Source organism: Desmodus rotundus, chromosome 11 (genome assembly GCF_022682495.2).
Source record: "Desmodus rotundus isolate HL8 chromosome 11, HLdesRot8A.1, whole genome shotgun sequence".
NCBI classification, from domain to species: Eukaryota; Metazoa; Chordata; class Mammalia; order Chiroptera; family Phyllostomidae; genus Desmodus; species Desmodus rotundus.
This window is the reverse complement of record NC_071397.1, coordinates 1,998,462-2,019,822: the sequence shown is the minus strand read 5'-3', so window position 1 is coordinate 2,019,822 and position 21,361 is coordinate 1,998,462. Positions and strand designations below refer to the sequence as shown.

Here is a 21,361-nt window from a genome sequence, read left to right as displayed (position 1 = left end):
TTAACTGGTAAGCAGGAAAGTCCTTATCAGATGGGCTGCAGAGAGCCCTGAGTCCGGCCGGAGGCCCGCGCCGGGGGCACCAGATGAGTAGGGTTTTGATGAAAAGCTGATTCAAAGTGCAAGGCGTACCCAGAGGCAGGGAGCAACTTCGTGGGAGACGCGGCGCACGAGGTCCCCACCAGGCCGCGCCCCCTGACACGCACAAGTGCGCGCAGAAGCCTCCGGGTCCCGCCCTCGCCCCCGCCCCCACGGCCAAGCGAAACTCGCCACCAGACGTGACTGCAAGTTGCGGCCAGGACGCTGGGCCTCCGCCCCGCGCGCTCCCAGGCCAGGGACGCCGCCCGCGCTCGCGCTTTCCCTCCCTCCCGCGCTCGGCTGGCCGCGGAGAGCCGCCTCGAGGGACCGACCCCCCCTCCCCATTCTGGTGGCACCCACTCCCCGGGCCGTAACTCCCCCCTTCACAGGGGCATTTGTTTATTAAATTAGTTCGTCGCAGGTGTCGGGCTTCCAGGACGCATTTGGCGCTGTAATCAGAGCCGAGCTCTCCAAGGGGAGGGTGCCCGGTCAGGAGCGCTGCACCAAAAGTCCCGGGAAGGGCCTACTGCCACCCTCCGCCAGCTCACCGATCAAACCGCCCCACCTGCCCGCAGAAGCCCGATGCAGTCTGGCCAATTTCAAGGCTGCACTTGGAGCTCCTGCAGAGATCCCGGCCCATTCCCACCACAGGTGTTGCCCCTCAGCTAAAGGCAAGCCGGTGGCACCCCAGCCTGGGTCACGTTAGAAAGACTGTTCCTCCCAGTGCGGAACACGCTCTAATTCAGAAATCAGGTTTACATCTAATGCCATTCTCACCACCCTCCAGTGCGAGGTTCACAGAGAGGGGCCCCCAGGACACACATACAACTCAGGCCCCGTGCATTCAACAAAACCTCCCGCAGAGCAGATTTGCACTGGGCGTGGTCCCTCCACTCCAGAAGCTCTTGCCCACCACGCCAGTGCCCTGAGACAGAAGCCACGTCCCACACCCTTGCAGGACCCTCAGAGGAGCCGGTTGACAGCTCTGCCCTAGGAAGGCATGGAGGGGGCACTGTCCCCAGAAGGCTCATGGGGCGAGAGGAAGGTAGATGGATGCAGGGACCTGGGTGGCCCCATTCCGCCCAGGGTGGACTTTGAGATCCAGGTAGGAGCCTCGGGGCTGGTCAATGCGAACCGGAAAGATTAGATAAGGAGGAGGAAGGAATAGCTAGGAGCGGGGTGGGTGATTATCCCAGAGGCCTGAATCAAAACCCTACCTGCAGGGCCCCGACCAAGCAACCACTCAGGAGGAATTACGGGCCAGGCAAATGCCCAAGGGACCCTAGACAGCCCCTCCCCAATCCAGCTCAGACGGAGGCGTGGAGGGGACGCTCAGTAGTACAGGTCACACAACGAGCGAAGCGGACAGCCAGCTCCAGACCCCAGGTCTCCCACCTGCCAGTGCAAAGCACTGGCCACCACCCGACAGGTCTAGGCCAGAGCCAAGGAAGGCCACTCCCTCTGCAGGCAGTGTCGGAGTACTGGGATTGGCTGGTGGCGGATGGGGAGCCTTGGGGTCCCCTTCTCCAGATACCCAAAGTCACACCCACAGGTGGGAGTGGGGAGGAATGTTGGGTCAGGAGCCCAAGTTCACTGGCTGCAGTCCCTGGCTCGTCAGAGAAAAGAAACTGACTTCCACAGCCCTGCACAAACATCCATTTACTTAACCTCTACTGTCTCTCTTTAGCAAGGACCCGCCCTGTGCCACATGAGCGGCCAGACGGCATGCGCAGTTTCAACAAAAGCATGCCTCAGCCCTTCAAAGAGCTTAAGCCTAGAAAGGACAGAAAGCCACCCACTCTGAGAACCCCACGAGCCTTGCCAGTGAGGAGTGGAGGCAGCAAAAATGACTAAACTTGGCCCAACAGAAATCAAGTTCCCTGGCTAGTATGCAAGGCTTCAGGGTGCTGCCTCTGCCTGAGGCCGATTTCTGACTCTCAGGATTGAGTGGGCTCTGGCAAGTCCTGGGGTCTCAACACGGCTGCTGGGAGCATGGAAACGTGTATCTGTTAGGCCAAGGAAAAGAGGGACAGGGAGCAGCAGAGATAAGGGGGAAAGCTGAGACAGAGAAGGGGCGCAACCGGGGGCCACCCAGCCTGCCCTCCCCTCACACAGTAGCCTCTGGGCCGGGGCCTCTCTCCTGCTCTCCCTAAGCAGGAACTGGGCTCACGCAGTCCCCATCGACTGCGGCGTGCGGTGCCCGGGGCCAGACTTCCACGGAGCTCTCTGGGACGGGCAGCAAAGCAGCCCTGACAAATCCGGAATGTGAGACAGTCTACGGCACAACCAACCTGTCTCAGGAACTCAGTATCATGGGGGTGGGGGGAGGAAGGCAGGGCCCTGGCTGGGTGGCTCAGTTGGTTGGAAGGTTGTCCCCATACACCAAAAGGTTGCGGGTTCGATCCTGGTAAGGGCACGAACCTAGGTTACTGGGTTCCATTGGTCGGCACGTACAGATAGCAACCGACCGATTTTTTTTTCTCTCACACTGATGTTTCTCTCTTCCTCTCTCTAAAATCAATAAACATGTCCTCAGGTGACAAAAAAAAAAAAAGAGGTGGGGGTCAGGACACAGTTTTAGATTAAAGGAGATTTAAGAGGCACAGGAGTTCAACGTAACACATATACCTCGACCAGACCCAGAATTAAAGAAACCAGTGGCCAGAGACAGAGGGCAGGGGGCCCGTCCGACCGTGGACTGCACACGGGGTGCTGTTAGGGAGTTATGAATTGCTGGGACAAAGGTGTTATGGAAATAGGAATGAACGACAATAAAAAAAAGGAGTGGGATTATGTCCTCATTTCTCAGAGAGGTACAGAGAAGTATTCAGAGGGGATACCATGCAGTGTGTGTAATCTACCATAAAATACGTCAGCGAAAAAGAGGCGCAGCAAATATGCCAAATTACAGACAATTTTTAAGTCTAAGACGCGGGTGCTCGGGTGTCCAAATTGGCCTCTCTATCCTCTGGCTCAGAGAACAGTTCCCGGACCGAGCACCGGCCTGAGAACCGGGTTCAGCGGCGCGGCAGGGCACATGCCGGGTTGCAGGCCAGGTCTCCCAGCCGAGAGACAACTGAGGCAACTGACCGATGCTTCTCTCCCTCTCTTTCTCCTTCCCTTCCCCCCTCTCTAAAAGTAAATGAAAATCTTTTTTAAAAAATAAGTAAATTGTTCTCTCTCTTCTTCCTGAATTATGTTTGTGCCCCAAGGCTGGAGCCACCAACGGTGAGAGCTCTGTCAGTTCTGCCCTCTGCCAGCGGCAGCAGCAGCAGCAGCGTCCCTGCGCCCCAGACCCAGGCTTAGCTCTCCTCCCCGGGACCTGTGTGTAGACCCACCTCCGGGGAGGAAGGCTCTCCCTCAGGCGGGAGCAAGGGGCGAGGGCTGGCTGGCTGACAGTGATTTGCAAACCAAACAGGCACAGGTGTCACCCACAGCACCTGCAGCTGCCCCGGGCTCAGATTTACAATCCCGGCCTCTCCTGGCTCTGCCCACCTGCCAGCCAAAAAACCAGCTTACACACCTCCACACCCCACTGTAACCATCCTACTCCCCCACTCGATCCCCTGCAAGGAGTTGCTCTAGCCTGTCCACCAGAGCGGACACGCTCTGCAGCGTCCTCACCCAGCCCAGCCCACACCCTGGACTCTCCGCAGCGTCAAGGCCCAGCCTCATTTCTGCGCCCACGGTCCCGGGTGTAAAAGGCCCTAAGCCTTCACTCTAAAGACTCCTGCTATGTGACCCTGCTCATTTAGCCTCACTAAGCCAAGGGTCCTCACTGCAGGTAAAATGCTGGGTGCCACTGCCACTCCCGGCATGACCAGCGTCACACCCTCAGGGTGTCAGGGCTCAGGGCTCACACGTGAAGAGCTTGCTGGAGATTTGGGCTCGGCTCTCCTCCCCTTCCCCCAGGCCTTCTTTCCGCCTCCCTCACAGCCCCTGGCTTCTGGGGAGGAGGCCCCCAGCTCCACATGGGATGAAGTAGGGGGAGCAGGCCTGGGGGTGGACCACCAGGACTCCAGACGTGGGCTCAGGGGTAATTGAAACCCAGAAACCGCCCCCTAAGCTGAGAGCAGAACACTGGTGTGGCCCCACCCTAAAATGCAGCACCTCATCCCACCCCCAATCCCAGGTGCTGGCCCACCCACCCCACAGCCCACCTGGGCTGATACGCCGGGAGGGGACATGGGCTCAGGAATTTAGAGCAGGGAGCGTGAACAAATGGCCCACAGCTGGATTGCTTAGGCCGAGAAGGAGTCGTCCAAGGCCTGGGTCCCTAAAGCCCTTTGGTGGAAATGGGACTGATTCTGTCCCCGCAAGGCTCCTCCCTCCACTTCCCCCTCCCTATCCCGGCCACCACACCCAACCTCCAGGGCAGAGCCTGGTCTTACTCTCCACACCCCTGTACAAGATTCTCAAACTTGTGACATGAAGTGAGCCACACCCCGTGGGCACAGGGTCCCCATTTCCACACCTCTACCACCAGATAGAGCCTCTGAGGTAGGAGATGTGCCTTCCCTTTGGTCTTGGAGTTCCACTTCTAGGAATTCATCCTGAGAAAACAATTGGGCGGGTGTTCAGGCACGCTGGGATTAAGATGTTCAGTGCAGATAGTCTGTGATGGCAAAAACCGAGAAACAAGCGGATGGGGCAGTCAAGAGTTGGAAAGTTTTAGTTTTTAAGTTAATAGTTAATAAGCCTAGTAGTTAATGCACATGAAAAGCTATTGTTTCAGGAACTGTAGATACGGCCCACCCTGACTCCAGGAGACCACCAGCGACTGATGTTCGTGCTCCAGAAGAGACCGTAGCAATCAAGGGGCATCTGACCCAGTCTACCGCCCAGGACACAGATAAAGAACATCACCGGCCGGATGACGGGATACTAGGGAAATTGCCGGGCTGCAGCTTTTATCTGATTAACCTCTTTCCTGAATCCCAAACCCCTTACCTACACTTCTCTTCTCATTATAGAAAGGGTTGGTTTAAAACAGAATTTAAGACGGTCCGTTAGGGCACAAACCCGCCGTCTTCCCGGATCGCCGGCCACCTGAATCAAGTGCCCATACAGACGGAATCCGTCTCTGCTTATTGGTTCTGGTGTGTGACAGGCCGACTTTTCTGGGTTCAAACCTGAATGCCCAGCACTCAAGTTGCTTAAACCAACTCAGGTTCATCCTACCACGGGGTGCCAGGCCGCCCTAACAATGGTGTGCTGGCACGGGAAAACACTCCTTAATGTGTCCCCCGGAAAGACAGGGCCTGAGGACCTGTGTGCAGTTCCGCATCATCGTGTCATTGTTTATTTGTGTGGGTGAAAAGGCTCGGTCCACACACAGAACGTGAGTATCAGACGCAGTGGCATTATTACAGATAATTCTTGAGTTTTTCAGGTTTATTCCATGGAGCATATATTGCATTTTAATCAGAAAAAATAGGTTTTTTCAAAAAACTAGTTGCACGGATTGGCCCAGCTGAGGCCAAGCCCTGCGTTAGCGCAAAGGACAGGGTAAATCGTCTCATTCCAGTGAAATCACAATTAAATGAAAGCCCAGGACCGGTCTGACGTCTACCCCATAGGAATGCGGTCTGCCGCAGAGGGCGGTGCCCCCTCCTGGAATTACGTGGTCCTGGAGACAGAAGGCTCACAGGGCTCTTGTGTACCATCTCCCCACTGTGCAGACTAGAAGAGGCTGAAACTCTGCCGCATTTACTACTGATTCCCTGGTGGCTAGAACAGTGCCCCAACACATAGTAGGCGCTCGATAAATGTGTGTTGAATGACTTAATGAAGTCTGATGAAGGCTAAGAGATGGACTCTCGGGACCCAACACATAGACTTCCTCACAGCCTGTAGCCTGGGCGGGGCCTCAGATTAGGGACCCCAGCCGGCCCCTGGTAGGCATTAAAACCACCCGAGGACACTTTAAACAACCAACCCTCGGACCCCAGCCCTGGAAGTGGCAATACAGTTGGTCTGAAATGGGACCTGGGAGCTGGAAATTTTTGAAACACCCCCAGGGGATTCTCAGGGGCAAACGAAGCACCACACAGGACACCCAGGCTGAAGGAAACACACTTGGAGAAAGCAGGGCCTTACCAAAGTCACCCGGAGTTAGTGAGAAAGCAGGGGAGCCATGCCCCTGGGCCCCGGACTCAAGGGTCCCAACCCTGCTGACCAGGGGCTTCCTCCGCATCTGTCGATGTTTTCTCACACTGAGTCAATCCCGCCCTGAAAAGACTATGAGTGAGGGGTGTTCACGCTGGCCTGTCCGCCAAGCCCTGCTCAGCTCATGTCTCACGGGACATGAGACCCGTGTCCACGGCTTTCATGGAGTCCGTCCATCTCACGGGTAGTCTTCCTCTTTTCCAGCTGCCTTCCATTTTTCCCAGCATCATTGTCTTTTCCAAAAAACCCTGCCTCCTCCACATTTTCTGGGCCCTGACCTCCAGTGCCAACCCTCCTGCGGAAGTGGATCAGGCTACAAGGTGGACAGGGAGTCCCAAGTGGGGACCCTTATGGCCCTGTTCCCTGTGATCACCTGGCCTGGTGATACAGGTCCAGGAGACCCGAGAGCCTCCAAATTGTGCTCCAGCACCCAGGTGTGGGTGCGCAGAGGCATCGTGACAAGTGTTGGGAGCTCAGCTTCAAGAACAGTTCACCTGCACTCCCCCTGTGGTCTGGGGGCCATGCCTCGGAGCAATCAAATGAGGTCTTCCAGGTCTTCGAGCGTTAAGACTCCAAGGGGCCAGTTCCCTGCAGCCACAGGCCGGAAGCCACATTAAATCCTTCACCTTTCACTAGCCCCAGTCAGCCTCTCCAGCCCTGGTGTCTGCTGCCACGCCAGGGATGAGGAGTGAAGACAGTGGCCCTGGCCATGCTCTCCTGCCCAGACCAGGCACGGGCCTGCTTTCCCTTCCCAGCCAAGGCCTTGACAGAGTATCCACTCCCCAGACCCCTCCCACCCTCCCTCCTGAGAGTTAATGTTCAATTTTCACTGGAAGCTCTAATTATCCAAGCGGATCTAATTGGCTTCCTCTACTTGACCCTGCAGAGCCTGGCTGAAACCTGAGGGCTGCCCCAGACGACCTCCTCTAACACTGCTCCCCTTCTTATCTCCCAGCTGAGCCAGCCCCTCTGCCGTCCAAGGCCACCCCCAGCTCCAAAAAATTCATTTAATCTAGCCCTTAGTGGGCACCTCTTGGACATCAAGCAGTGGGCTGGCCTGGGAACTCAGTGAAATCGGCCTGCAGGGCTCACAGACATGGGCACCGCCGCCAGAGCAGAGGCAAAAGGGGGCCAGAGCGGAGGACAGGGGCAGAAAGTGAGGGCGGAGCAGACTCACTTGAGTGTGCTTCTCACACTCCCGGGCACCAGTCTACCGGTGGCCAGCCTGCAGATTCTGATCCAGCAGGACAGGCAGAGGTCTGAGATTCTGTTTTTCTAACAAGCGTCTCGGTGATGCTGACGCACACACTTGACCAAGGAGTAGACTGTGAGTAGCAATGACTTACAGTGCTCAGAAACATTCTCTTCTTGACTCTGAGTTCCGAGAGCGTGAGGCACACAGCTCCCCCATCAGCACTGAGTCCCCGGAGCCCAGCGCAGTGCCTGTGGGCACGCTGAGTGGACAAACGGTGTAATTTATCCGTTTATCCTGGCAAAGTGCCCAGCATTAGGTGACCAAGAAACCTCCAACTAATTGCAAAATAAAACAATTAACACCAGAGAGGAGTTTGTACAAAGCAGTGCAAAGCACAGAGGAAAAAGGGATAATTCTGCTGATTTGGAGGGGGGTGAGGGGATAGATCTCTCAAAAGAGGCCACTTTGCACTAGATCTTAGAGGGTAGGTCAGATTCACCCAGGTGGAGACTTGCTGAAGGTGGGGCCACACAGAAGCAAAGGCAAAGAGACCATGGGGTAGGTTCCAGGTCCTGGGAGCAGTGTGGTACACCTCTGGGCAGGTCTGAGTGGCAGGTGAATGAAGCCAGAAGACTAAGTTGGTGCCAGCACATGCTGCTGCTGGAATGCCAGGCTGGGAGGGTAGGCGTCCATCACTAGAAAGTTGGGAGCTATCGGAGGTGTTTGCAGAGGGTACCTGCACCCTGGAGTACAGGGGCTCTTGCAAGTCACCAGGCCCTGCCCAGGCTCAAAGTGAGAGCAGCTTCCTAGGCAGGAAGGGCCAAGGCAAGAGGGAACTATTAGGAAGCAACAGAGAATCCCTTGGGAGGGGAGGAAGCCTGCAGGGAGGGCAGAAGACGATTCTGCTAGATCCCACAGGTACTTGAAAACACCCACTGTGTGCCTTGGCCGGGTGGCTCAGTTGGCTGGAGTGCCATCCCATACACCAAAAGGTTGTGGGTTTGATTCCCAGTCAGAGCACATACCTAGGTTTCTGGTTTGATGCCTGTCGGGACATGTGTGGGAGGCAACCAACTGACGTTTCTCTCTCACATCTCTCTCTCTCTCTCTCCCTCTCTCTCTCTCCCTCTCTCTCTCTCTCTTTCTATCTCTCCCCCCCACCTCCTTCCTCTCTCTCTCTCTCTGAAATTGATGGACATATCCTCACGTGAGGATTAAAAACAAATAAAAAACAAAAACACCCGCTGGGTGCTCAGCCTGAGCCAGGCCCAAAGCAAGAGAGAGGATGGAAGACAGCATTTCCCCAAAGCCGCCAGTGCTGTTAAGACACTAGGAGGAGGGCTTCCATCATCTGCCCTATGCCCCCCACAGCCCCCCCGCCCCCCGGCCCCTTCCCTTAGCATTAGCAGGGGCGTTTACTGTGTGCCTACCAATGGGCAGGCCTTGGCCTCAATCAGCAGCTCAGGGCAGCCTGGTCATTGCAGGGGACTGGGAGGTACAGGCCTAAATGTGCCTCCATCCCCATCCTCAGGGGAACTGAGCAGGAGAAGTCGGATCTAGTGGGGGAGGGGGCGAGACAGTGCTGGAGGGTGCGGAGATAAGAAGAGCAGGATCTGCTGGAACTCCTCGTCAGTTCCCAACCCCACCGTCCTGTTTGAGTAAAACTAAACTCCCAACCACCCTGGGAGACACCGAGAGAGCCAGGTGACTCCCACCCCCCAGCTCAGGGTGAGCAAGGCCAGGCCCAGAGCCAGCCAGGGCTGAGGGTGCTATGGCTGTCCTCCAAAGCCCCCGGAGAGGAGGCACCTGGCGGTTGGCTGGTGTCCAGAGAAGTAGGGTTAGCAAAGGAGAGTGGGTTTATCCTAAAGGGGAGCTGGGGGTGGTGGGGAGCATAAGACAACACAGGTCCCGTGACTGAGAATGGGACAAGGGTAGCAGACCCTGACCTAGGGCCTGGCAGGAGAGGGGAGAATACGCTCCACCCCGCCCCCACCGCCCACCCGAGTCACCCAATGCACTCTGACGTGACCCATTCCCTCTGCCTAATTCCTCTCCCTCCCTTGGCCTGCTTCAGGCCTGACCCTCTGGGGGGGCTTGAATTGATTTCCTGCTTATCCAGCCCAGACCCCGGGGGGTGGCGGCCAGGATTAATTAATATTTGTAAAGTGCTCCAGAGATCCTGGGACCAGGGACCCAGGGGCGCCAGATGAGCTGCGCAGGAAATTGACGGGGAGAGGTGGAGAGAAGGGGGGCAGCTGGCCTCGGACGCCTGGAAGGGGAGGGCTGAGCAGACACTCCTGCTGAAGGGGGCAGGGCAGGAGAGAGCTACGAGGAAAAGGTGCAACACGTCCCCAAGTAGAGGATTAAGGGCTCCAAGCAGAGCCCACCCACCCCCGCAGCCCCGCCCTACGCCCAGGGCGGGTCCCATCCAGCCCGGCTGGCTTTCCCCAACTCAGGCCCTAGGCACCCACCAGCCCCCGCCCCTGGACCACCTGCAGAGGAAGTTTCTCCGCCCCGTCGGAGGAGCTGCAAGCGCTCGAGGGTGGAGGCTTCTTGGAGGAAGGCGCCTCCTGCCAACTCCGGCAGGGCGCCGACTCCTACCTGGGCAAACATTTAACTTCCTTTCTCTAAAAGCAGGAGGCGAGCCGTTCCCCTGCTCCTCGAAGCTGGGGACGTCCGGGTGGTTTGTCGGAGGCCGGAGGCAGGACGCAGGCTACTGGCACCAGGGCCAGCCGCGCCACCTCCCCGCCCGAGCCCCCTCGAACTCACCCCAAAGTGCTGATGAAGCCATTGACGGAGCCCTCGGCGTACAGAGAGACGATGTCTCCGATGTGAAGAAAGCTGGACATCTCGCTCATGGCTGCGGCCCTCGGGGTGGCCGAAGCGGCGGGGGGGCCCACGGGCGCGAGGCGAGGCTCTGCGTGGAGGGCAGAGACGACCCGCAAGGTGGGGAGCGGCGCGTCCCCACCTAGGAGCAGGGGGCTCCGCGCGGCCGGGGCGGAAGGCGGCGCGGCGTGGCCGGGAGCCGGGTGGCGTCCGGGTGAGGAGGTGCCGGGTCTTGGCGCGCCCGCCGACTGCCCGCCCGCCCGCCGACCCGGCCCGCGCGTACCTGCGGCGTAGAAGGAGCAGGAAGTCTGGGGCCGCCACACACACACATGCAAATCCCGCCCGGGAGGCGGGGAAACCACACCCCGGACCCCCCCCCCCCAACCGCGGCCCGCCCCGACACCCACGTGCGCCGGCCGGCCTCCGCGCCCTGCACCCCTCCGATCGGCGGAACTCCCGGGCGTGTTGGCTTCCAGCAGCCTCCCCGGGATGGATCTGCAGCTCGAGAAAGTCCCCAGACAGACTCGCGGAACCGCCACCTCTGGAGGCCCAGCCTTTGCGGGGGCAGTGCGCCCTCTGGGTCCCCGGGACCCTCTGCTTCTCCGTCGTCAGGTCCCTGAACGCCGGTGTGGGCGCCCGGGAAGAGGGCAGCCGGTCGCCCGCAGGCGCTACCCTGAGCCGCCCGCGGAGGACCCGGGAGCGCCCCGGCTGCGGCTGCCCCCCGGCCACCGCGCCGTCTTTGCACCCAGCAGAGTGCCGTCTCGCGGGCGCCCAGAGGCGCTCCCCTTCCTTCGCATCGCAAATCGGGATTCATTTTTCTCAACGTGAACAGCCTTTTCATTGCACAATAGAAAGTGGAGGGGAAATGAAGCAATGGGGTGGGTTTTGTTTTTTCTCTCCGCATTCCTGTGTACAAAGAGATCCAACTTCCGAATCAGTTCAGCCGCTCCCTCCCGAGAAGTTGGCTCCAAGACTCTTGGCTCTTTCCGTCTTCTTTAAAAAGGAGGAGGCGGGGGAGAAAGCTACCTTCGCTAGTTACTAGCGCACCTCCCCAACAGTGGGAGGCGGTTGCGGGCCCCTGGAAGTGACCCGCCGCGTTGTCGCCGCCAACCTCTCGCTCGGGAAGTCCTGCCTTCAGACTCACGACCCCAGCTCGCCTACTTTCTGATCTGTTCCCGGGTGCTTGGGTGTTTGCTTCCTAGGACATTTCTTTGAAGTCGTGGCATGGTGTGCCCACTGCCACCCGCATTCCATCACACTTCCTTCTGAACCACCTCCTCCCCACCCGACTTCCTGCGAAAGGGGAGGAGGGGACTGGAAAACTGAGGGAAGAAGAGAGACCCGGGGGGACTGAGGCGGCTAAGAGCAGAGAGAAGGCTGCTGACCTGGGGGGAGGGACAGAAGAGCCCCTGGGTAGTGGGCGGGAAGGACACCTCCAGGATTGCTAGTTCAGTGTTTCACGGCTTTTCACCAGGACCCGCAGTAACAAATAAGTTTAACAGCAGACCAGCCCATACCTTCATCTGTGTATACGCAAAACAATAGTTTCTCAAAACAATAGTTACCCTTATGACCTGTGATACTTTGGTATTTTCTGTTCTGGTTCCGTGCTTTTTGTTTTTTAACAGCGATTGGGACCCACTACATTGCTTCTTCCAATGTACCAAGTGGGCTGCACACTGCAGTTTGGAAACCTCATCCAGACCACCCTGCCGAGAAGAAATGACCAAAGCCCACAGAAGGAGCACCAACCTCAAGGTCACACGGCAGCGAGTTCACGGCAACCGGAGCCCGAAGACCAGTCCCTGAGTCCTAGCCTTCTGTGTATTCCCCTCTCCACCACCTGGCACTGCGCTCAACTGCAGCTGTCCAATCCTGGAGCCCTCTGGGGAAGGCCGGCCCCTGGAACAAGCTCCCTAGCTTCCAGAAGTCAGGCCTCCACTGACTTCCCTGCGATGAAAACATACGCATTCACTCCATAAGCACATATGGGGGCCAGGCCTCTGCTGGGCACCAGGCTCTGATCAAGCCCCAGCCCCAGCCCAGTTTTCTTTTCCTCTTCCCCAGGCAGTGAGGATGAAGAGGGCCATTCGGCAACACTCTTTCCAATGGCTGCACTCAGGACACATGCCATCCTTGCTCCAGCCACATCCAGGAATCATGCCCTTCCTCTCCCAGTTCTTACAAGATGGTTCTAGAAGCCAGCAAGGTCTCTCAGCCAGGAAGAGTTCAGGCCTATCTCACCCAAAGACATACATGCCCTGACTGGTGTGGCTCAGTGGGTTGGGCGTCATCCCACAAAGCGAAACTTCACTGGTTCTATTCCCGGTCAGGGCACATACCTGGGTTGCAGGCCAGGCCCCAGTTGGGGGCGTACAAGAGGCAACACATTGATGTTTCTCTTCCTCTCCTTCTCCCTTCCTTCCCCTCTCTCTAAAAGTAAGTAAATGAAATCTTCTAAAAAACCCACACACTTGCGACCACTTCTCCCTCCACCCTCCACTGGGAGTGCTCTGAGCCTCTGTCCCTCCACCAAACAAGACTCAGAGCAGGGACCACAACTCCCATCAGACTGAGGGGTCCCACCAGGACATCGGAGCCCGTCTCCCACCACCTCACTGTTTCTAGGTATCTTTCTGGAAAATGACGTTCACGTTGCATGCCCAAAGGAGCCACCCCTGGTTCACCTGCTCTTGCCAAATCAACTTCACTGTAAGCTCATTTATAGACAGGGTCCCGCAGAAGTAAGGCCTGCTTGAGTGTGGTTGGTAGGGTAATAATATGAGTGTAATAATTTATAGTTTTAATTTGAACATTTCGCCTAAAATGTCGTAGGGTGTGCCTGAGTGTGATTCTGTTATGTTACAGAATTACATGCTTATGATTTTGTAATAAAAGATTTTGTAATAAAAAAAGGGGCTTTATTTGTGCCAGACCCTGTATCTGGGTTCTAAGTTAGATTTTGTTTAATGAAAGGTTCGGTGGATTAGAAAAAATATTCGAGACAGATGATGCAGCTCCAATGAGTTCACTTCCTGCTCCCTTGCTGGAAATTCTCGAGTATCTCATCACCCACAGAATAGAGTCTACATGCCTTAGCTCAGCACTCCAGGCCCCGCCGGTCCCCACCCTCCCCACCCCTGCACCCTGGGCGGATATGAAGGTTGCTGCTCAAGGAGGAACCATGCCGTCATTAACCTAAAAGGCCTTTCCAAGTGAGAGGCAACAAGCATTGATTTGAGATCAGTAAGAGTAGCTATTCGAGACGCACGGGTTCAGGCAGAAGCCCAAATAGTGTTCCGATTAGGAGACGAGGACGATGGTATTTATGAGACGGGAAGGGGAACAATTATGTCCATAGAAGGAAGGCATTTCTATTGGTTCAGGTAAGATAACATGGTGATATTAATTCTGAACAATGTTTTTAAGTTTCAGTCCAGAAGTCATATCTGCTTTTTTATCTTTGCAAAACTGTGGGGAAAGCAGGGTGTTTAGGCCCAGACTATACGTTATTTTGCCTTGTTTTTTTTTTTTTCTTAAGATTTTATTTATTTATTTTTAGAGGGAGGGGAAGGGAGGGAGAATGATAGGGAGAGAAACATCAATGTGTGGTTGTCTTTCACATGCCCCCCGCTGAGGACCTGGCCCGCAACCCAGGCATGTGCCCTGACTGGGAATCAAACTGGCGGCCCTTTGGTTCACAGGCCAGCACTCGATCCACTGAGCCCCACCAGCCAGGTCTTTTTTACCTTGTTTTAACATCCCAAGTTCTGAAGCATAATGCACACAAGGCAGTTCCTCCGGCAGGGCAGCTCAAGCTCCATTTTAAGGCGGCTCCATCGATACTACTGTCTACCCTGTCAGTAGCTCAGGAGCGCAGGCTCTGACTCTCCCAGGTCTGGGTGTGAGTCCCAGACCCGCCTCTTTCCAGCGACAGTTCTCAGCCTGTTTTCTCATATGTTAAACAGGGAGAGTGTGGTACCAACATGTAAGGGAGATGGACAAAGCCGTCAGCACAGCATCCCCAGCTAAGAAGGTCTGCGTGTGTTCATTCGCATTTCCCCAGCACCTCACCCACTCCTGTCCCCGGGCTCCTGTCGAGACAGGAGGTAGAATGGAAATGAGGAGGTCCTAAGACACTGCAGCTGTCGTCTGTCAGCATCCCGATGGTCACACTTGCACACCAGAGCTTCCGGTCCACCTTAGCCTCGTTATAATGATTAGCACTGTGGTTTCCTCCCCTTGCATGAGGAGAAGCTTAGATGAAACCTATAAAGCCTGTGGCCGTTCAGTAGAAGAGAGCCACTCCCTGGCCAGAGGTGGCCCACTCCCGTATCTTGGGATGACGAAGCCGAGAGAATCAAGGCTGAGGCGGCTATCCCTTCGGTTTCTGGAAGAAATGAGGATTTTGTGAGTCAGGATGATTTTGACTTTGGCAGTTGTGAGACGTGTGTTTACTTCGGAATTCAATATTTTAGTGTAACTTTGCGACTGCATTTCTGCACGTAATTCTTAATTGGTAAAATGCAGTTCTTGACTGTACGACGTGCTTCTGCCAACTGGTTATTCACCTTGGTTTGCTATGTTAAACCGTAAGTACGAGAGAGCATGGCATTCCTCTGCGACTGGGTTGGGTTTTTCCTGCCTCCTTGCCTGACCACTTCAGCTGCAAGAAAGTGTGGGGCCATTTCAGGATTTGGTCTAATTCAGTGGCTCCTGATTATCAGGCTTTCCACTCATTTCTTCAGATAGTTTGATAGTCAGTATCGGCTCTGGGAGTTCCTGCTTCTAGGCTGTCTCCCGTTTCTCAGAGGATGTATCAATCACGATGCCAGAAAATTTCTCACTTGCTTCACTTATCTCTGTGGGGTCTGTTCAATTCTTTGTTTGCGACCACCAAGAGCCTGGCCCCTGTCTCCATCTGCAGCAACATGGTTCCCTCCACACTTCTCCCTTTTACTTCCCGCGGCCAGAATAAAGTCTCCTTCCCTGAAGTACCAGAGCACCAATCTTATAAATATGTTTTTAACTTTTTACTTATTGATTTTTAGAGAGAGACATCAATTTGTTGTCCCACTTATTGATGCATTCATTGGTTGATTCTTTTTTTAAGTATTTTTTATTGATTATGCTATTACAGTTTTTCCAATTTTTTCCCCTTTATTCCCCCTCCATCCTGCCCCCCCAACCCTCCAGCGTTCCCCCCACCTTAGTTCATGTCCATGGGTTGTACATATAAGTTCTTTGAGTCCGCTGTTTCCTATGCCATTTTTTATCTCTCCCTGTCTATTTTATGCCTACTAATTATGCTTCTTCTCCCCTGTACCTTTCCCCCCATTCCTCCCCTCCCCCTCTCCACTGAAATCCCTCCATGTGATGTCCATTTCTCTGATTCTGTTGCTGTTCTGGTTGTTTGCTTAGTTTTTGTTTTCGTTGTTTTTCTTTTCTTTTAGGTTCATTTGTTGATAGTTGTGAGTTTGTTGTCATTTCACTGTTCATAGTTTTTGATCTTCTTCAATTTCTTAGATAAGTCCCTTTAACATTTCATATAATAATGACTTGGTGATAATGAACTCCTTTAACTTGACCTTATTGGGGAAGCACTTTATCTGCCCTTCCATTTTAAATGATAGCTTTGCTGAATAGAGTAATCTTGGATGTAGGTCTTTGCCTTTCATGACTTTGAATACTTCTTTCCAGCCCCTTCTTGCCTGTAAGGTCTCTTTTGAGAAATCAGCTAACAGTCTAATGGGCACCCCTTTGTAGGTAACTCTCTCCTTCCCCTTGCTTCTTTTAGGGTTCTCTCTTTGTCTTTAATCTTGGGTAACTTAATGATGATGTGCCTTGGTGTGTTCCTCTTTGAGTCCAACTTCTTTGGGACTCTCTGGACTTCCTGGACTTCCTAGAAGTCTATTTCCTTTGCCAGATTGGGGAAGTTTTCCTTCATTATTTGTTCAAATAAGTTTTCAACTTCTTGCTGTTGTTCTTCTCCTTCTGGCATCCCTATAATTAGGATATTGGAACATTTAAAGTTGTCCCAGAGGTTCCTAAGCCACTCCTCATTTTTTTGGATTCTTGTTTCTTCCTTTTCTTCTGCATGAATGTTTATTTCTTTCTTTTGTTCCAAATCACTGCTTTGAGTCCCAGTTTCCTTCCTGTCATTGTTGGTTCTCTGAATATTTTGCTTTATTTCACTTTGGGTATCCTTCATTTGTTTTTTCATTTTTCAACCCAGCTCAATCAGATCTGTGAGCATTTTCATTACCGGAGCTTTAAATTCTCCATCAAATAGGTTGGCTCTCTCCTCATTGCTTAGCTCTGAGGTTATGCTCTGTTCTTTCATTTGGGCCCTATTTCTTTGTCTTGGAACAGCTGATAGGCTGTAAGGGGGCGGGGCCTTAGGTATTCACTGGGGCAGGGCTTCGGTGCTGCCTGTGGGGGAGGGGCCAGAGAGGGAACTGTGTGGCCTCTCTGCTTGTCTCTAGCGCACTTGTCAACTCGCTTGTGAGGCTAGGAGTATCTCCCACCATGGCAACCCCAGCCATAGCCCACAGTCAGCTCTGAGTCTCAGTTTTCCCCTTAAGTCAGCCCCTCCTTCCCCTGCTGAGCTCCTACCCAGCCCCACCCCCACGGTCTGCCGCAGCCCCCCCTTGGTTTTTCTGAATTGGCCCATGTGGTCTGCTGCCTTACCCATCTGGTTGTGCTGGTCGATTTTTTCTTTAATTCTTTGGTTGTTGGAGTTCCATGCAGTTTGATTTTCTGGCACTTTTGGTTGCTTATTGATTTTAGATTGGCTGTTATCCTCCTTTTGGTTGGGGGAGGAAGCAAAGGGTTTCTACCTACGCCTCCATCTTGGCCGGGACTTCATTGGTTGATTCTTGTATGTGCCCTGACTGGGGATGGAATCGGCAACTTTGGCCTATCAGGATGATGCTTTAACCAACTGAGCTACTGGGCCAGAGCCTTGTAAATGTTTGTATGAACTATTTTCACAAATAATAATATTAAATAAAAATAATATCTTTTAAAAATAGTCAGTGCCCTGTACCTTTCCTCCAGCTTTGTCAAATCTTAATATTTTGCAAAATTTGTTTCAATATATTTTTAAAGAATGAAACCTTAAGGATTCAGTTGAAGTGCCTTATGAACTCCTCCCCAACGGTATTCTCCTCCCCCCCATCAGAGTTACCACCGTCCTGATTTGGGGGGGTGTCATTTCACGCAGTATCATACGGATATGTCCCTAGACAGTACCTGCTGTCACTCTAGGGTTTTACATTTTATATAAATGGCATCGCCCCATGTGTATCCTTTGATCCGGGGAGCTGCCACGTGATAGCAGCTCCTGACCACATCACAATTTGTTTATCCATTTTCTCGGTAACCGTTCGAGCCCTATCTCAGTTTTTGCTCTCACAACTATGTGCAGTGACCATTCTTGCCTCTGTGCGCGCACCTGAGTACATCTAGGGCAGCATTGTTCGAACTACGTATTGAGATGTATTGACAAGTCATGAAATTAATTCAGTGGGTGAAGAGCAGCATTTTTAATACTCAGAATTCAGTAGAAGACACCCACGTGCATCACGCATCCTCAGTAACCATTAAGGTAAAAGTGTGTCTGAGGCGAGTGTGTGCTACGTGCCTTCTGGAACACAGTGCGTGCTTATCGAGGGTACTTGTCGACAAGTTTGAAAACCTTTCTCCTAGGGTGAGAACTTCGAAAGTGGGATTGCTGGGTAACAGGGAAGGTGCATTGCCAACTTCCTATAATTGACAAATTCTCTCCTAAGTGGCCTTTCGAATTCACCTTCTTGCCAGCCACTAGGAGTGTGACCCCTGAACCACACCCTTACCGACACTTGGTATTGTCAGGCTTTTTAACATGGAATGTCTTATTCCGAACTAGCAGAGAATGTACCATGAGCCATCTTGAAATGTAATGATGTCTCTCCTATTGGGCCTCTCCAGTAGACTGTGAGCTCCTGGATGAGGAGGCTGTGTCCACTTCACCCCTTATCTTCAGGCCAGGCCGGGCATGGTACCGTTGCTAAATGAGTCTGAGTGGAACGGAACTGTCAGGGAGGAGGAGGGTGGGGAAAACACATATAAATTATACCAGGAGATAAAGGGAGACTGTGGGAGTCACAGCTTCAGTGTCAGGCACCTGGTCACCCAAGTGGGAAGTGGGGGGCTTCCAGAAATGCTCCATGTAGTTGGAAAGGAGAAACCAATGGGCCCCACCCCTCCTGAGTGGCTTGAGTGGGGTACTGCTAAGCTGGGGCCAAGTTTAGGCCCAGGAATAAGGCTTCCACAATCCCCATGACAGGCGGTCTGCCTGGCCCAGGCCCCAGCTCGTGGCTGGGTGTCTCCCAGCGCCCAGCAGCCCCACCTCCACAAAGGGAGCCTCTCCTAGAGCGAATGGGGAGCTCTGGTCAGAAAGCCCAAACTAGGACTCACGGGAAGCCATTGCGTTCAAGGGGCATCTAGAAGGGGAAGCTGAGGGGCAGGAGCTGGATTAGGGGGAAATCACTTTTTATCCTATCTCTTGTTTAAACATTTGGATTTTGGACTACGTGGAAATATAACCTCTAACCAAAAAGAAATAAGAATAATGATGTTCACAGCATTGCCCCCAAGTTCCAAGAGCCGGCAGGAAGACCTCCAGGAAACACGCTGCTCTGGTCTCCATCCAACCTGGGCTGAGCAGACCCTCTTCCTGCACTCAGAAGAAAACACTGTGGAGGGGGCGGGGCATATGTATGACTGAATTGGAGTATGAGGAGGGGCTCCAGCTCAGAACCCTAGGCCCCCTCCACCAGTATGCTCCCACACCACCACCACAGCTGCCTCCTGCAGACTTACTCCCAGCTCCTCTGTGTGACTTTGCACCAGGTAAGACCTCTCTGGTCTCAGGCTCCTCCTTATAGAGAGAGTTCACATCAGCTTCCCAGATTTCGACCTTGGCTCTGACTATTCTTTAAGCTCCTTCTGGCCAGCCCTGGCTGTGACTGGGAGGATAGGACCCACCCCCGCTGTGCCATCTTGTGGTTTGGGGCAGATAACAGACAGAGAGTTCTCAAGGCCTTTTTCTGCCCCTCACTCCCAATGAGGCAGCAGAGCCAGGATCAGCGGGGCGGAGCCAGGCCAGAAGGACTGACTCAGTGCAGTAGCCACCCAGCCCGGTCACCCGATGTGGGTGCGGTGCCAGCCCAGGCCCACTGGGGTTCCCAGAGAATTCCTTCCCCATGCCATAAGCAGCCCTGGGCCTGGGCGGGCACCCCAGCCCACGGTAACTACCTAGCCACAGCCGGGCCGCCGCCCCAGGAGCCTTCGGTAACGCTCACACACTCTCTCCCTCTCCCTCCCACCCTCTCCCTCTTCCTGATACACTCTCACTCACACATTCTCACTCTCCCTCACACACTCTCACACGCTCATACACTTCTATGCACACACACACACTCGCCCTCTGGGGAGCCTGGAAGGAGACAGACTCGTTATGATGGCCTCCACACGCCAGTCATCAGTATCACACCTACTTATTTCAGACAGTGCTGACCTGCTACCACATGCGAGGGGAGGGAGAGGAAGCCAACTAGAAATAGGAACAGCTGAGCCTAACCTGTGGTCCTGGCTGGTGGAGAAAGAGGTAAAGGAATCTGTTGCTGGGATTCCCTCTGGTCACCGAAGGAGGTGCTGTCCCCCCCACCCCCTTCTAACTTCAGCCTCTTGAGAGAGAAGCCCCTTGGTTCTGGAGTCCCCCTGGCTGTGCCCCTCCTCCGCCCTGAGGTGTAGGCTGGCAGGGAAGGTGTGACCCTTCCCCGGGCACCTTCACAATCAGTAGAAAGCCAAGTCCTACAGCAGGACCACTGAGTCCTGCCCAGCCTCTCTCCAGCTGCACAGAGAAGCTGCCCAGCCTCTCGCACGTCAGAGTTCCGTGTGCAGAGTCAGAATACAGGGCCGGCCCTGACCGTGCAAGGGGCAGCCGATCAATGTATCTCTCACACGCTGATGTCTCTCTCCCTCTCTTTTGCTTTTGATGGAGATTTTTTATTTGTTTGGTTTTAGAGAGAAGGTAGGGAGGGAGAAAGAGAGGGAGAAAAACACAAATGTGCAAGAGATACATTGATCTGCTTTCTCTCACACCCCCAGCTGGGCACCTGGACCGCAGCCCAGGCACGTGCCCTGACTGGCAATTGAAACGGTGACCTTTGGGTTCACAGGCTGGTGCTCAATCCACTGAGCCACCCCAGCCAGGGCTCTCTCCCTCTTTTTCTCCTTCCCTTCTCCCCTCTCTAAAAATAAATAAATAAAATCTCTTTTTTTAGGGTAGGCTTTTTTTTTTTGAAAGATTTTATTTATTTAGTTTCATACAGAGGGGAAGGGAGGGAGAAAGAGAGGGAGAGAAACATCAATGTGAGGTTGCCTCTCACACGCCCCCTGATGGGGACCTGGTCTGCAACCCAGGCTTGTGCCCTGACTAGGAATCGAACTGGCGACCTTTTGGCTCTCAGGCTGGCACTCAAATTACTGAGCCTTACCAGCCAAGGCAAATAAAATCTTTAAACAAAAACAAACCCAAAATACAGAGCTGTATTAGTGAGATCCTGGCAGGTGACTAAAGGAAGGGTAATGAATGGACGGACTTGCCAAGGTGTGGGCCCCGGAGCTAGCAACTGCTGGATCCCAGCCTGAAAAGGGATGAACAGAACAAATGAATCCCACACCTCTCTCTCCTCCTGCCCTCCTGTCTCTTACCAGCACCTCCCATTAGCTCAGAGGGTAAGGAAGCCGGGAATTCAGGCCTCTCAGGACACAGAGCCAAGACAGAAGAGAAGACAGTAGACCTGGAGGGCTGAATGGAGAATATCCAGCATAAGTAACTCCTTTGTAAAACACTCAGCTCAGTCAGCAAACATTCTCTGTAATTGTCTTGGCTTTCGTAGTCTTCAGGGTTCTGAGTAAAGAGAAGTGCTTGAGATCTAAAGAAATGAACCTCTAATGGTGGAATTTTGTTTTATAGGATGACCAACGAGGGGACATTTATGAGACAGAAGATTTTATTGCGTTCTCCACAAACCAGGCCTCTGAGTC

The 21,361-nt window shown here is 53.9% G+C and overlaps 1 protein-coding gene across 2 annotated transcripts in view; it reads right to left on the bottom strand.

Moving 5' to 3' along the window:
* The window catches only part of ITPR3 (inositol 1,4,5-trisphosphate receptor type 3), a 62,180-nt gene extending 51,603 nt beyond the window's left edge, over window positions 1-10,577 (bottom strand). Inside the window, exons 1-2 of one of the 2 annotated variants that reach the window (XM_053913717.2) lie at window positions 10,548-10,577; window positions 10,208-10,355 (exon numbers count right to left, since the gene is read on the bottom strand). In XM_053913717.2, the coding sequence (XP_053769692.1) occupies window positions 10,208-10,296 (89 nt within the window). In that variant the 5' untranslated portion in view covers window positions 10,297-10,355; window positions 10,548-10,577. Of the gene's footprint in view, window positions 1-9,930; window positions 9,950-10,207; window positions 10,356-10,547 lie in introns of those variants that run through there. The other variant, XM_053913718.1, reaches the window with a different exon arrangement.
* Between the last annotated feature and the right edge of the window lie 10,784 nt (window positions 10,578-21,361).